This window comes from Sebastes fasciatus, chromosome 4, assembly GCF_043250625.1.
Source record: "Sebastes fasciatus isolate fSebFas1 chromosome 4, fSebFas1.pri, whole genome shotgun sequence".
NCBI lineage: Eukaryota > Metazoa > Chordata > Actinopteri > Perciformes > Sebastidae > Sebastes > Sebastes fasciatus.
The window spans coordinates 10,243,486-10,260,984 of NC_133798.1; the positions used below are offsets into that span (position 1 = coordinate 10,243,486).

The following is a 17,499-nucleotide window of genomic DNA, read 5'->3' on the forward strand; positions in this document are numbered from 1 at the left end:
TTATTATTATTATTATTATTAGCCTAATGTCATAACACAACAGTGCTGTGGAAATTAGACCTGTTTTAAAATGTGCCACTATTATCATTATTATAATGGCTTTCTGTGTCTGTTTTTCAAGATAAGACAAAGCAGAGTGGAAGACTTTTTCTACAAAAAGAACATTGCACTTTATTCCTTTTACATGAATTTACAGTACAAGCTCTTGTTTTAATTTTATTTTGGAGAAATTTTATGTTGGACTGAAAACAGATTACCAGTAAAGACTGGGATATTTTTTGTTGCGAAATAATGCCACAATAATATTCTTGTTTTATGTATATGTTTATAAGAGAAGATATTTGAATAAAGTATTGAAATAATAATGAGTCAAGTTTTTGATATTTATTTATTTATAAAAAAAATATTTCGAATAATTGATGAATTAGTCGTTAGATTAATCGACTAATCGAAAAAAATAATCGTTAAAAAAATAATCGTTAGGTGCAGCCCTAGTGGACTGGCAGCTGAAGAGGTGCCCTTGAGCAAGGCACCAATCCCCCAAACTGCTCCTTGGGCGCTGTATAGTGGCTGCCCACTGCTCATTTACATTAATATTGTTATACCCCTGAAATTTAAGTCAAATTGTTTAACACCAATGTATTGAACCTGTCTTCACTGTCATCTTCATTGCCAAATACCGCTTCCATACCCTTCATGTTGTATTCCCCGATTTGAGTAGTTCACCTGATGTGAGACAAAGCATTGCTATATAATTAGCACAGCTGTTTTTGGTTTGTTTAGCTGCTCTTGTAAATTAACATGACATTAAGCCTTTCGGTTTTATTCTCCAGTACTCGCTCCCACGCGTAAAAAGCTAACACAAAATGTGTAAGTTAGCAGATATATTAAACCATTGCAGCCAAAGATGGAGGAGCCGATGTAAAAACAGACAGACAATAGACAAAGGCAGTAAACAGAATTAACAAATGACAGCTACAGAGCAAGCTAAGGAGAGATAGTGTGCGTGGGATGGCGACAGAAAGAGGAAGATTATTTGTGTTGTGCGGTACAATGTGAGATGTTGTGCTGTGGTTGCAAGATGTCACATCTTAGTCATCCCCAGAAAGCCTTACTGAACATTGAAAGCTTGGTTAGAGAAAATCTATTTGCCATTGCAGGATGAGGATTTTGCTCAGGATGCAATATTACATTTCATTCAGTGCGTGGAAAATGCATGAAACACAACAAAAGCAAAATAAATAGGCTTTTGGACTCAGATTATTTTGCCTCTTATCAGTTGTTACATTTGAATGGTGCTTGTCAATGCCCCCCAAAGGTAAGAAAATGCTCTGCATAACTGTTGTTCTGCACTGCACAACCAGAATAATACACACAATAAGTCCATATCTCGGAGCATGCGTTTGTTAAATTGAAATGCATTCTTCCATTAATTCACATATTGATCGGTTGCAAAAAAAAAGGGGGGAATAAATTGCTCTTTGAATTCAGAGTTTTGCTCATAATAGGAATCATTCATCAGCCGCCTCTCTCCTTCTGGGCCTGTGTTACACCAAACTAACAGCTCTCGCCGAGGAATTAGAAATGGATTCTCTCCACCTTCGCTCGCAGCACTTATCAATTATCACCAGCCAATAATTCCTGCCACGATAACATTAGTTATGCCAATAAATTCACCGTGGAATGTTTCCGCTCTGCGTTAGAGAGGAAACAAAGGGAGGGTTTGGGCAAATACAAAATCTACCTTTGACAGGAGCATAACAAAGAGATTTCATTACTAAAACACTATTTCAAAAGGAAACCTACTCGGCGGTACAATAATTGAAAAAACAGGGGAAGAGGCATAAAGGCAGCTTGACTACAGTACCAAGAGTACTATCTCCGATTGGAGATTTAAAGCTCAGCGTCCCAGTGCAAGCTTTTAAATATGCCATGAGTTAGTTACAGATTCTTTAGAAGCTGCTGCAGCTCTGAACTCGTGTTTGATGGGCCACTTGAGACGGTGCAGAGGCGTGGGGTAGAGGAGTGTAGGGGGAACTACAGAATATGGACAGGGAAAAGGACAATAGATTTTTTGATGATATGAGCCCCAGAGCTTGAGGAGCTTCAGCAGATTAATTGATAGTGAAATAATGAGTTTTTAACCACCCTGACTCACTAGAGGACTACTCTTCCTCTCTCATATCATTCTTTTAGCTTTAGGATGTCTTCCTCTCTCCAACAATCTTTTTTTGTAATCTTTGTTTCTCTCTCTCTACCCTTTGCCTAATTCATGCACTTCGTGACTGTCTGCGCTCTTCAATTAACAGTTAAGTAAATCTACTTTGGGAGAGACGGAGACATTAAAGCGTTTGTCCACAGGAAAGATAAAATACTTAATCAAGTTCCCCTGGTAGAGCTTGATGGCATCTCACAGTGAGAAATTTGAGTAAAAAAAAAAAAAAGTAAAAGACAAATTGGTTTAAACTGTGGTAATAATGTGCTGCATGTCCCTGTAGTTAAAACGACCCAGTTAATTAATTCAGTACCAGTTAATACCCTATAGCCTACGCTTCCAAACACTGCATAACCAACTGCATTACAACTGGCAAAGCTCAATATGCACACAGTGAAGCTGTAAAGACGGAGTCACGTCCGTGCCCCATGGAGTTCGGCCGTAAAACCACGCTAGCAGCTCTGTGGAGCCGTTCTTAGACAGGGCAGTGTTTTGAGCTAAATGCTAACATCAGCATGCTAACATGGTCACATTGTCAATGCTTACATGCCGATGCTAAGCAGGTGAAGTACCATTTAGCATATTAGAAACCAGTCGGCATCCTCTGGGTCTGAAAAGTGAAGCCAATGCAGAAGTGCCTTAAACTTGCATTCTTTCTAATAACCAGCAGGGGGCGACTCCTCTGGTTGCAAAAAGAAGTCTGATTGAATAAATGAGAAAATGACTCTACTTCTCACTTGATTTATTACCTCAGTAAACATTGTAAAAGTGAGTTTATGGTCTCAATCGATAGTTTCAAGTCTTTTTTCAATACAGCATGATGTTCATTTAGTAAATTATGGTCCCATTTAGAGGCAAATAGACCATAAAGCAGGGGATGCTTTAGGGCGTGGCTACCATGTGATTGACAGGTACCACAGCGTTTTCAGGTCTGGGTGTTGTTCGTGTTTTCGTCTTACAACTTTAACCCTTTAACAGTGTGTCTTCAGTTCATGAAAACTAACTAACATTTTGGTCTTCTAAAAATGTGGTATTCAACATTCGCTTTTACTTAGCTCCACCCTCTCGTGTCACTTCTGGTTGCAAATAAACAAGATGGTGACGGCCAAAATGTCGAACTTGAGGCTTCAAATCGGCAGTCCACTAACCAATGGGTGACGACATGGTGACTACGTCCACTTCTTATATACAGTCTATGATTAGAATGCTTACATTTGCTAATTAGCACTAAAGCACAACTGAGTAGCTAAAGTACAACTGAGGATGCTGGGAATATCAATAGCTTTCAGGTATTGGTAAGTATTGGACAAAATGTTAGAATGTCAAAGGATCAACCAAAGTTATTACAACTCATCCTGAGGGGGACATGAATGCGTGTCCCAAGTTTTTTGGCATTCCTTCAAATAATTGTTGAGACATTGTCGGTGTCAACCTCATGGTAGAGCTCTTCAGGGGCATCATCAAAGCCATGAGGATTCCTCTCGTGGGGACCATGAATGTCTGTACAAAATCTCATAGAAATCCATTTAACGGTTGTAGAGATATCTGAACCAAAGAGGTGAAGCCATGCCTCTCACACAGCTATAAAAACTCCTATTCACCCACTAAAAATAAATGAAATGAAAGTGATCCACAAACAAAAAAATGTCTTATGGAAATCAGAAACACACACTCATACAGAGCAAAGGCTACACTGTCATATTTGTCACTAGCAACTTCCCACACAAAACTTGCCAAAAGACTAATTCACTTACATCCTCAATGACGTGCCAAGGTAACACCCATGGACTGGCTAACCAAATAAACGATGGTGAGAGGGCACAAACAAATGAGAGCCATTTCATGCTGAAAGGGATGGAGACATTCATGAAGCTCGGGGGCTGGGAGGAATTGTAGCAGCAGGACTCTGAGCGCTGCAGCAGGAAGACAGATGATCTCTGAGAGAATGAAGGGAACGCCGACTGTACCCGCAGCCCCTGGAAACTTTCCCTAATCAACTTAGTGTATTTGGACTAAACAGAGGGGGAACTGAGGCATATGGTGGATACGGACGAGGGACAATGGTGTTCATTCAGGTGCGCAGAGTTTTACAAGGCAGTCAATTTGCTGGCTACGGAAACACATTTCTGTAGATTACACAAACAAAAGGACACATTTGCAGAGAAACAAAGCTCAGTGTTGGGGCGCGGGCTTACTGGCCAAATTCCCATATAATAGGAACTGGCCAGTCACAGTGTAATTCTTCATTGCACCAAACCCTGGTGCTAAAAACATTACAGCTGTTTGTGTTGCCCTGAAGTAAAGTGTTTCCTTTCCTCCTCCCTTCCATGTGACTTCAAGCATGAATAATGATTAGAAACACAAGAAATGTCTCCACTTTCGGGTATTCATCAAAGTGTAAGTGGTTCCAATTTCTTCTTAAATTGGAGAAAGCATTGTGCCGCACTGACTCAGAGCATGTGTAGAGCATATGTGAAACTCAGAGTAGAAGTCGTTTCACTTTCGCTGGGACATTTTCAACGTGTTTAGCGTCTTTTCAAGGGATGAACATTTTTTTAAGCGTCAGTAATCTGGATCAATAATCTAGACTGTATACATCCGACATTAACTTCATCATTAGCCTGCGGACAGATTTAGTGCTGGGCTCTCAGTTGCTGCTGCCATCTGCAACGGCGAAAGTAACTCACTCATATCTGGTGAAGGCGATGATGTGCTCATGTTGGTTTGGCAGAGCAACGGCAGCAGCTGTTCTCCTGGCCTCTTCCAGCGGCTTTCACACAGTCCTCTTTAGTAAATCAAAACCCTTTGTTTTAACTTCTTATATAGTCCTCTTAGTGGATGTAACATCAATCACCATCTCTGTGCTCTCTCACTACTCTGTCATCTTTTACTGAGGCAGTAATGCCTCCACTTGTTTTAAAATAGAGGGCTATTTTTCTTTAAATGACACAGTGTGTCACCTCAGTACCTGCATCACTTAAGCTATTTTTCACTTTCTTCAAAACGTCCATTTGGTTTCAAAGATTGTGGGTGTGGGTGTTTCCCCAACTGCCTAATATGGCATCTCTTGAGTTGGTGCAATTATGTTAATTGATGATAATTGAGGTCGCGTGAGCGTGCCTCACATTCATGAGTGATTAGAATTCATCAACATGTGAACTTGACTGACAACAAATGCCTCTGAACATTTGATGAATTTGGTTTTTAATGTTTTTTAATTTGCAATAATGATCATTAAAGCGTGAATGTCTTGTGAATAACACCCAGTGTCTGTGTTTACATCTCCAAGTCAGCTTTCCATGCTAACCTAACCATCTTGTCTCCTCTTTTAAAAGGAAGAGTGTGACATTTTAGGAATTAAATGTACTGTATTTGCTTTTGCTTGCAAAGATTGATACCGCTCTCATGTCTGTACGGGGAATTTAAAGCTACTGTACTGGAAGATTTAGCTGGCTCGGGAGTTTTTCAGCAATATGGGTCAGGTCAGGACATGGAGACCGGGCTTATAAAACTTTGATGAAGGCTTAAGGAGTCAGGTACATGGGCACAAATTGCTTACATCCTTCAATCTCATTCATCTAGTCTAGCACACAACGCATGGGTGTGAGGATGGCGCTGTGTGAGTTCTAAAGAGTAAAATTAAGAATGTGATAAACAAGAAAACACATCTCAAATAATAATTAATTGGCATAAAAGGTAGAGGAGCTAACTCTCAGTAATTAACAGTGGGTGGGATTGCACACAAGCTGTATAATATCTCTCATCAAAAACAATGGGTGTGTAACATGTGGACTATAGCAACTCCCATACAGCTTAATTGCCAGCACTTAACATGGCTCTGCTCTCTAATAACTAACATTAGCATAATTAACCACCATGTAACTGATAGGAACAGGCAATGAGGGCTAACTTGACACAAACTATTTCTTTAACATCAATATAATCTCAGAACAGTCTCTATAACAGTTTAGTGAACAGTCCACTTACTTTTATTAATCTCTCTGCACACACAGTAGGTTATGTTGGATAAAGTCCTGTCACAGCGACCGACTGTGTCTGCATTGGCAAAGGGGATTTTTGTTGCCTGCCTGGAAAAGGGTTGGGAGGGCAGCTATGCTAGGCCTACTTTAAGTGCATGATGGTGAGGTAGGCTGTTCTATACTTTGGATCATAGAACATAAAGCCTATCAAACATTTTGCAAATGAATTCAAAATAAATTAAATGCTCTGACATAATCAAACTATGAAGCAAGGAATCTCTGTCTCTCTGTATGCCTGTGGGCATGTCATTCACAATATTAATAAACTTTGAATAAACAAGCCACCAGCACTCAGTAAAGCGATGGTGGCGGGGTTTCATGGCTCCGCGGACCGAGTATAGCATGTCGTCTGCAGCGGGGCTTAACAGGGACCTTTTTCGACATGCTATACTATGACTTCCACATTTACTATCCGTTCAAAATGTACCTTAAAGGGAGATTTGTTAAGTATTTAATACTCTTATCAACATGGGAGTGGACAAATATCCTTGCTTATGCAAATTTATGTATTTATTCATTATTGGAAATCAGTTATTAACACAAAACAATGACAAATATCATCCGGAAACCCTCACGGGTACTGCATTTAGCATAAACATATATGCTCAAATCAGAACATGGCAAACTGCAGCCCAACAGGCAACAACAGCTGTCAGTGTGTCAGTGTGCTGACTTGACTGACTTGCCCAAAACTGCATGTGATTATCATAAAGTGGGCATGTCTGTAAAGGGGAGACTCGTGGGTACCCATAGAACCCATTTTCATTCACATATCTAGAGGTCAGAGGTCAAGGGACCCCTTTGAAAATGCCCATGACAGTTTTTCCTTGACAAAATTTAGTATAAGTTTGGAGCTTTATTTCTCTACGGATTAAACAAATGAGATATAATGTGTTAATATGTGAGTTTTAGAGGTGCTGGTAGGACGATTTTGTTACCTTTGGGCCGAGCCAGGTTAGCCGTTTCTCTCTGTTTCCAGTCTTTGTGCTAAGCTAACCTGCTGCTGGCTGTAGCCTCAGAGTGCCATCAACCTTGTCATCTAAATCTTGGCAAGAAAGCAATTAAGTGTATATCCCCAAAATATCAAACTAAAAAAGCAGCTTGTAAATATTCGTATTCACCCAGAGGCATTGTTATTTAATTCACTGCTACGTTATGTGTATTACAGTAACCTTTTCAATCTTTAATGAAGCAGAACCTTTTCAATTCTGATGAAGTGTAAATAAAGGAAAACACACACACACACACACACACACCAGCAGCAATTTATACTAACCCTGAGAGAGTGCAGCGACTGAACTGGCAGTCCGGTGACTTCCACCTGCGCCACGTCATCCGCACGTGCGCTGAGCCCGTGGATGAACAGGACCGGCCGGCTGTACGGGACGTCTCGCTGAGGAACCAGGTTCAGATCTCCGTCCACGTGGAAGCTGGGGTCCGATACCTCGAACTTCACGTCCTCGTTCCCCGCGCAGTCATCAAACTCGACTGGAAGAGACACATAGAAAGGAAAAGATGTCAAGCCTTCACTCCGAAACAAATTACAAACAACAGAAAATGTCAGAAGAATCCGATATATGAAACAACAGCCACTGAGGTATTTCTCAGATATAAACAGATGCCCTGAAGATAAACAGATACCCTGAGGAAAGAGGAGGATGTTCTGAAAGACTGTCAGCTAGGCTACAATAAAAGTCAGTGATCTCTATTCTCACAAGCCTGCTGCAATATTTATGACCCATTGCACGCTACGCATTGTAGACTCATTAATGTGTCTGACTCGCTTTTGCAGAGCTGTTGCATTTGCTACGGAGAATGCACTGTGCACCCGCTTGCAAGACTGGATGAGGAGAGAGGATTTAAGGCGCAGGAGGAGAAAAGTGTCACCTTTGAGTCGGGTGCATGTGACGCGTGCACGTGAGCTCGCCTCGTCTGACTGAGGGAGATACGGCCAAGGACTCTACCGGGCTTTATCCCTTCTGATCATGTTCATCCTCTCTTTATCGCTCTCGCACACTCCCCTCGGTGTCGCGACATGATCCCCGCTGCGTCCGCCCCCACCCTCAAGCCCTGACAATCCTCCCCCTCCCTCGTTCTTCACCTCCTCTTTACCTCGGCCTCCCGTGACGCCTCCTGCTGTTTGCGGATCGCGAAAGGAGGGGGGTACCGGAGGAAGTCTGCGCGCGTGGATGTGTACACGTGTTGTTGGTCGGTAAAGCAGGTGCAACATGAATCACATGGTGGAGTACAACTCTCAGTGTGGGTCTGAAAGTGCAGGGAAATGTCAAGCGCTTCCTGCATCAGACATATGGTGGCTTATGTAAGTTTCCATTATTTCTTTTTTTCGATTCTGTTTCAAGATCAGGAATTGCCTGCAATTGTAAAAATGACGCACAGCAGTGGCTCCCAACCTGGGGTCCGGGGTCCCCCTTATGGGGCGCCAAAGATCACAGGGGGTGCGCCAGGTTTTGTCTACTCTGAGGTTGTCAAAATTAGATTTGCACGTTTAACTAAAATCATAATAACACACTTATTGGATAATTTATACAAATGTCTGTATATAAAACTATTTAAAAAGATATATTTGTTTTGCTACTTAGTAGGCCACATCCTGTTTAAACCTGGTATTTGTGCACAGTTTCAGACAAAGATCAGGCTAATATTATTATACTATTTGTAGAATTAGATTCTAGTGGTGGCTGTGTAGGACTCTTTCAGACTCCTGTGATCCAAACATTTCCAATAACTTCAGAATATTGCAAATCTAAAAGTCAACATTTATTGGAAAAAGATCCAGATTTTCCAAAATGTATGTTTTTATGTTATGAAATATCCATATTTGTTGGCGTTTAGCTGGCAAGTTATATTCATTAAAGAAAGTTGATCTAATAAAAAAAAAGACTAAGTCAATTAATACACTAAAACACCTTGAAGAAAATTGGTTGGGAACCACTGACGTACAGGATACAGGATATTACAGCATTATTAATGCAGGCACATGTTTCTTGACTGACATGCTGTCTGTTACCAAGTCTACAAAAACTACAAGTCAGTTTATCATAAAAACAAGGAAAAAACCTAGATGGGAAAGATTATCCACTCCACTGGGGCAAGAACAAGGCTGTCAAGACAATGCCCTACATGACTCATCAATTATGGATGTCATGCTTTCAGCTTTCAGCTTAACATAACACAGAGCAACTCTGCGGTAGCTCGTAACCTGCAGTAGGAACCCTTCAGAAAAGATGTGGAAGTCTCTCATCCCTGTGTTCTGTTCACATGGGGAGGACATCTTTCTGGACATCTTTGAGGCCCAATTTATGAAGTTCTTCAGAGCAGCTTGTGGGTCAGTGGTGCCTCTCTGAAAATAAAGCACAACTCCCATCTCCAGTGCAAAGGCTTGGCACTTTCTTTGCTGAAATAGCTCATTAAAAGTGGAAACCAACATCCTTTAACTGCCTTGATGTCGAGCTGTTGAATCCTCACTACCTTACAAATACAAGGTTTTATACTGTAAGTAGGGCTATCAACCGATTCAAATATTTAATCGTGATTAATCGCTAATTAATTTTTCCTCTGTTCAAAATGTACTTTAAAAGGGAGATTTGGCAAGTATTTAATACTCTTATCAACATGGGAGTGGGCAAATATGCTACTTTATTTCAATGTATGTATATATTAATTATTGGAAATCAATTAACAACACAAAACAATGACAAATATTGTCCAGAAACCCTCACAGGTACTGCATTTAGCATAAAAATATGCTCAAATCATAACATGGCAAACTGCAGCCCAACAGGCAACAACAGCTGTCAGTGTGCTGAGTTGACTATGACTTGCCCCAAACTGCATGTGATTATCATAAAGTGGGCACGTCTGTAGACTCAGAGGTCAGGTCAAGTGACCCCTTTGAAAATGGACAGTTTTTCCTTGCCAAAATGTTCCATGAGTTCCAATGGATTCCTTAGTTTTTCTAGTTTCATTTGATACCAGTATCATCACTCTAGCTTTATAACTGAACCCGCTACAACTTCCGAAAGATCGATTGCGTTATTAATGCGTTAAAGAAATTAGTGTCGTTAAAACGAATTTGCGTTTACGCGTTATCAGTTATAAACATAATCAGATTCACAATCAGAGTCAGTTTGGCTTACAGTTTGTTTCCAATGAAATAGAAGGATCAATAATAAAAGGTGTCAGGCAAATTTGCATTTGTAAAATAAATAAATATATATATAAATATAATATATATATATATATATATATATATATATATATATATATATATATATACAGAAATATATATATACAGAATATATACAGAAATATATACATATATACTTGTACTTTGGGCTATTATGTTCTTTAAAGTTAGAATCCTTAAATTTAAGGTTGGTAATCTTCAAAAAAAACATTTGTTATATTTGTTGAAATTCTCATTACATCTTGACAACAATCAATAAATCAAATGCGCTGACAAAAAAGGTCTATCTGTGGCTGTGACAGGACTGTAATAAGCCCGTCCAAGCATTTCTTTCAGCCTAAATGAAATGCTTGACTGCTGTGAGTACTAACAATAGCCATGTTTGTTTTTGACGTACATAATGATAATTTTCGGGGAGTGGCTTTGGAGGGAGGCCTGAAGCGACGGACTGTCAGTGTTGCTGACTTGGCAACTTTCTCATTAGATTATCAACTTTTGGAGTGCTGCTAGCTACTTTCATTGGAAAAGAGTTGGCAACACTGGGCTGGGTTTTTTCGGTTGGATAATTTTTTTAATCTAGCGTACTCTTGCTTGTTCCTCAAGATTACCGACCCTAGCTTTAAGATTTTCATGAAAACAAAGTCAATGTCTTTTTCTTTTTTTTCAACAACAGCCATTCAATGTTAATTCTGGAACTACCTCTCTATACAGTAGTGGATATTGTTCGTGGCACCGAGTCCACCTTTCCCAGGCAGGATTTAAATTAGCTACATATTTACACACACAGTATTAACAAGAATATATCCAAGCATGTAATCCAGCGTTACTGTTTTTAATTTGATCTGATATCAGTCTCACTGTTGTTGTTGTTTACTCTCAGTATCAGAACTGTATTAAGTTATTGCTAATGCAAACTCTATATTTCCTCCTGCTGCTGCTTCACATTAACTTGTATAACACTGAATGGCTTTTATTGTAGAAAAAGCTACAGGCAAATGCAATGTATTTGTCACTGAGGTTAGAGCCGACAGCGATTGCTCATCAAAAGACGCAACGACAAAAGAAAACACGGTAATTTTCTGTGTTCTTTGACAGCAGATCTGTTTTAAGTATAGCAGGGAGTAATGGAAGAAGACGGAGCACCAAGAGTGAGCTGTAAGATGAAGAGATGCAGGTGACAGGATGCACACCTCCAACTATTCAGCAAGATAATCAACTTTACTGTCCCCTGCTGTTGTGTGGAAAGCTACTTTCGTAGTGTGCCGCATGGAATCTGATGGCATGATGAAAAAAAGCCAATTATTGATTGATTTTTTTGTTTGTTTTATTAAAATGTTTGTTTGGCTGTGCTATACATGGATACACTAGTTGCTCTTCGGTTTTATTTCTGACAAAATCACTACTCAAGAACTATGTGTTGTCCACAGAATTTGGGGAAATGTAGTATTGAACTGCATTTGCTGTGACCACCAGTAACCAATGGTGTTGCTATCAAACAGGACTGAAATCTCAATTATCGATTATTAACTTGAAAATCACATTTTTATTATTGTTAAAAGGTGCTGTTGATAACATTGATAACATTCAGCCACTAGACGTCGATTCTCCCCCCACTGTTCCATTCCATTCACTTCACAACAAGTCGATGCCAGGCACTGATCGTCAATCTCAGCCATTTATCCGTTTTTTACACGCTAACTAAATGTCAGATATCTTCCACACAGATAAACGAAACATTCATTTGGGACCCGCCAACATTTTTTTAAATGATTAATTCACAATCATAATAACTTTTTTCAGGAAAAGCCATACTTTTATTCGGCACCTTTCTAAAGCCTATGGAGAAGTATTTTTTTTTATTATATTTGTCTACATAATGTAATCAATATTATCAATAAGACCTTTAAATATAATTCATATAATTTGAGTTTTTAGGAGAATCAATCAGCTTCCCACTTCTGTTGCAGGTTTTTGTTAATGTATAGGTATGTATGCATATGTGTATACCCTTAGCATTTTAATTTCCGGATAAATGAATAATAAAATAGAAATAATAAATAGAAATCCATGATATTATCGCGTATAGTTACTAATATAGTCATTATAAACAAGGTTACATGGCATTGCGACCATATGACAAACACTGACTGCATATGGGGCCGACGCTATTAGTTTATTTGAGACTGTATCTGATCTCTTCATCTCAGGAATGATGTGTTGACTAGGAAGCACATCCCTTGCTGTAATTAAGCCTTAATAACTGGTAGTCCCAGTGCATACAGATAAGCACACGGTAGGGGGGGGGGGAAGGCAATGGCAAACCACTGCTGTAACTAACAAATATTATTTCACTGCTGGGAGTTCTGTAACTCCTATTGTTCATGTTTCTCAATTAAAGCAGATGCAATGTAACTGGGAAGACTGTACCACCTACTTGCTTCCGTTCTCGTGTCTACCTACTCTCCCTGTAGAAGCCATGGCTGCGTGTCTGATTTAAACTCATTAATTCGTACACGTCTATCTTCCATCACGCCAGCATTAAGTGAAATGAGAAAAGTCCATGGTTAGCACTGCCTGACTATAAAATCAATAGACTGAGGTCTATCAAAGCACTCATTTAGCAACTTAACCTTTGTGACTGTTTAGTCTGGCTTCTTTTATCTCTCTCACCACAGATATTCTAAAATCTTCCCTCTGGACAGAATCGTTTTCTGCCATCTGGATGAGGGTACGAACAGAATACCAGAGTGAAGGATAAAGGAGGGGAGAGGAGAAGAAGGGAAAGGAAAATGAAAAAGGTAAATGACAGGAAAGGCAAGGGTACAATGGACACTGAGGGAGAGCTACAAATTCAACAACCTACTCTCCAGGGAAACAAGGCTCCATCTCAATATTCAACTCTCACTTCTAAGCCAAAGCATGAAAGATGTGTTCATTTCCATTCCCATTACGAGCCTCAGATTTATTTCAATAACATGGCTGCGCTCTTTAGAGCCTGCAAATTGCAGCGCCAAACAGTGTCAGTGGCATTTCAAAGGCAGCCAGAGAGTGTTTGATGGTATTCTAATGTTGTCAGGTTTTGGGGGATTTCAGAGGAGAGCATGGTGAGCTGGCAGCTTTGAAGTCAGGCAACAATGACAGAACGCTTACCCCGCACACCACCGGCACCACCACGCACCCACTCTCTCTTTCTTCAGAGTGCTGGCTCAGGGTTGAAATAACTGCGCGCGACATGGATTAGGGTCGCCAAAATCCCTCACTGATGACTCAAGAGGAGAAGGACGGTGTGTGTGTGTGTGTGTGCGTCTGTGTGTGTTTGTGCGTGTGTGGGAGTGGTGGGGGGGGATCAAGTTTTTCCTCAAGTTTGCCTTTCAGGCTAAAAACCTCCCGTGGAGCCTGCGAATGGCAAATATTCCAGAAACTCGGTCACCGAGGCCAGTGGTTGCTTTAGGCTTGATCGTTCCATCAGCTTTCTTGGCACCAAAAACACCACTTTAAAGTTTCATTTAAGCTTTTAGCATGAAAAAATATATATTCAACACATTTTTTGTAGGGATTGTATTCCTGAGAATTGAATTCAGACACCTAATTGAATAATTTAATGTACAAAACAAACAATAGACACCCTGCTTTGTGTTTTACAAAGTACACAGAACTGTCAAACCAGTGATGTGATGTTAGTTATTTGGGCTGTCAAAGTTAATGCGATACTAACGTGTTAATTAATGCCACTAATTTCTGTAATGCAACTTGCGATTTTTTGGTTGTAGCAGGCTCAGTTTTAAAGCTAGTGAAGATACTGGCATTATATGAAACAAAAAAAAAAGAACAAGGAATCCATCGGTACCAACCATGTCATACTAGCTTGTCGCAAAGGAGGTTAAATAACGCTCCTAACTTACTCTAAATTTTGGGGAGGAAAAACTGTCATGGCCATTTTCAAAGGGGTCACTTGACCTCTGACCTCAAGATAAGTGAATGAAAATGGGTTTTATGGGTACCCACAAGTCTCCCCTTCACATATATGCCCACTTTATGATAATCACATGCAGTTTGGGACAAGTCATAGTCAAGTCAGCACACTGACACACTTGCTGTCTTGAGTTTGCCATGTCATGGTTTGAGCTTATTTATTATGCTAAATGCAGTACCTGTGAGGGTTTCTGCACAATATCTGTCATTGTTTTGTGTTGATAACTGACGTCCAGTAATACATATACATACATTTGTATAAACCAAGCATATTTGCCCACTCCATGTTGATAAGAATATTACATACTTGACAAATCTCCCTTTAAGGTACTTTTTGAACGGATAGAAAATGTGTGATTAATTTGTGATCAATCGCGATTAACTATGGACAATCATGCGATTAATCGTAATTAATTTAAATCGACCGACAGCTCTAGTAGATATGTAAAAAAACAGACTTTTTGGGATACTAAATTTAGCTGAAATCGGTTGGAAGGATGCAAAGATGCCCTCAATATACAAATCATGAAATGACTTAATGCCAAGAATAGACCACATAGAAAAAGATCTATTAAAGCTCTCATTTAAGCTTTTAGCAAGAAAAAAATATATAATCACCACATCTTGTAGGGATTGTATAACTGAGAATTAAATTCAGACACCTAATGGAATAATTTAATCTACGGAATAAACAAACAGTCAACACACTGTTTTGTATTTTACAAAGCACACAGAACTGTCAACCACTGATGCATTAGTTAGTTATATAACCTTCTTTGTATACTCAAAGCATTAAATATTATGTTTTGTTTATCATATCAGTTACCTTCTAAGAGATCAAACATGATATCAAGAACATCAAAATAATGAAAACAAAACATCTACACATAAAAATGCAATCTGGATTTTCTCCCTCTCAATGATGAAGCAACATATTTTGACATCTAACATTATCCGAGCGTATTTGCATTGGCTCCGCTGTCTTTGTCAGCCACATAAATTGGATTTCTCTCCCCCCCCCCCCCCCCTCTGTCAGGCACTAAAGTTTTCCTTTGAGGTGTTTTCAAGACAATTTTCTGTCTTGTAACTAAATGTCAAGTCTCCATGATGGGAGAGATGGGAATCAGAGGAGTAATCTCAAAGGTGGCAGCACGGGTGTGTTTGAGCTGATAGCTGCCGTGTCTAACCAGACGGAGTGTGCTCAGCCTCGTAAAAAAGGCTCAGGAGAACACCGTTCTCAAATAATCACTTGGCATTAGAGTAGGAGCCGCCTTTGAAAATGTATTTACACCCGAATTGCATTTTACCCCAGAGTTTCCTATCGCACGGCATTGTGCGAGAGCCATTATTGGGATTCGGTGGTAACAAGGCTCTGGCTTTTTAGCTATGAAGATAACAGTTTGAAGGATTTTGCCAACTAGGGGGGTCCTGACGGCATAATCTTTCATCCTGGGTTTAACGGATGATTAAGACCCCCCACCTCCACCTTTACTTTCACTCCAACCAATCCCATCATGTCACGTGTGTGAGTGCGTGCGTGTGCGTGTGTGTGTGTGTGTGTGTGTGTGTGTGTGTGTGTGTGTGTGTGTGTGTGTGTGTGTGTGTGTGTGTGTGTGTTCTAGGGCTCTTGATCATGCTTTGATGTATGGCTCTGTCCGCTGCTCTGGTGACTAAAGCCAATTAAAGTACAGTTACTTTGTGATCTGAGGCAGCATCACAGAGAGCTCATGTGAACTGTTAAAGGTCAGCCTGTACCTGGATAAATATTGCTATCCTCGTCTCAACACATCTAAGCTCCCTCTAATAGTCTCCCCTTTCACACAAATCCATGTTGCCTGAGTAACATGTACATGTTTCTAGTTATGTCCCTGTTTCCGAATAAGTTGGGTGTTCCCACATGTGCTTTATCAAAGTGCCTTTAAAGCTTATTCTGCTGCCAGATGTAAACAAAAGCAACTCAACCACCACAATTCAAAACACATGACTGGAACATGCAATCCGTTCTTATTGCTCCATTTCTTTTCACAATTTTAAATCTAATTTATTTTTTTCATCTATGTATCTATCTATGTCTTAATAATATGAGGACTAACACTAGACCAACAACCAAATTTAAATGAACTGTTTTTGATGCTGTAAAGGGATTGTTTACATCAGTCAACACAGCGGTTGTACAAGCCGATCTCTACCTCATGTGTGGCGTCGGCCTATAGTTTATAGTAGCCATCTGTTTGTTCGTGCCACTAACCGGGTATACACTTTGATAGTTTGTTTATTGGAAGTGTCAGAAAAGAGAAAACGACCCCTTTGTCTGGTCCTCCCCGTGGCAGGGAGACCACCCTGCCGGGAGGAGAGCGGGTCGTCACTCGGCAGCTCCAGGAGACGGACGCCCAGTCAGTTGCCACAGCAACTCAAAGTCAGACAGCACAAACCTGAGCGCCGAGAGTCACAGCGGACTGGTGGAGAGCTGGGTCTAACCTGTGTTACGGCAGCAACAAAACGTTTGCTGATCCGTCGGAGAGTCGGGGGTAGTCCCCTGGGATCAGACCCCCGGTGCTAGGGTTTGCACTGGCTGAATTTGAACTAACTGGTAACTGGGGCTCTATCTCCCGGAGCTGCCGCACGCTCTACTTCCAGCTAAGCAGCCTCCTGGCAGCGGCGAGGTTGCAAGTTGTTTCTCGTTTCTGACACTTTGGATTTAGTCCAATAAACAAACTATCAAAGCGTACACGGACCATGGATGTACACAATGGTGCAGTAATGAGTCCTAAAACTCGGAAATGAGTTAGCATTTTAGCACTTCCGGTCCCCTCATCTCAAAGTCAATGTTTTTTTTTTTTAATGGGTTTTTAGTTAGATGCATGAAATAAGATCTGTGGTCAACGCAAACTTAAGAGATTTTCATACTTTGGTATAAAATATGTCATTAAATATTCCCACTTGTGAATTTTGAAGCTTTTACGTGTCTTAAAAAAGGCTTTTTTACTTCTGGCGATTGCATTTACGCTTCAAAAATCATAAAAGTGGTGCTCATTTGTGGGGATTATCTTACAGAACAAAACATG

The 17,499-nt window shown here is 40.2% G+C and overlaps 1 protein-coding gene across 1 annotated transcript in view; it reads right to left on the minus strand.

Annotated features, from left to right (window-relative positions):
* cdh13 (cadherin 13, H-cadherin (heart)) overlaps positions 1–17,499 on the minus strand; it is a 441,664-nt gene that overhangs the window by 277,475 nt on the left and 146,690 nt on the right. Inside the window, exon 3 of the mRNA XM_074631905.1 lies at positions 7,532–7,743. Coding sequence (XP_074488006.1) covers positions 7,532–7,743 — 212 coding nt within the window. The remainder of the gene's footprint in view (positions 1–7,531; positions 7,744–17,499) is intronic.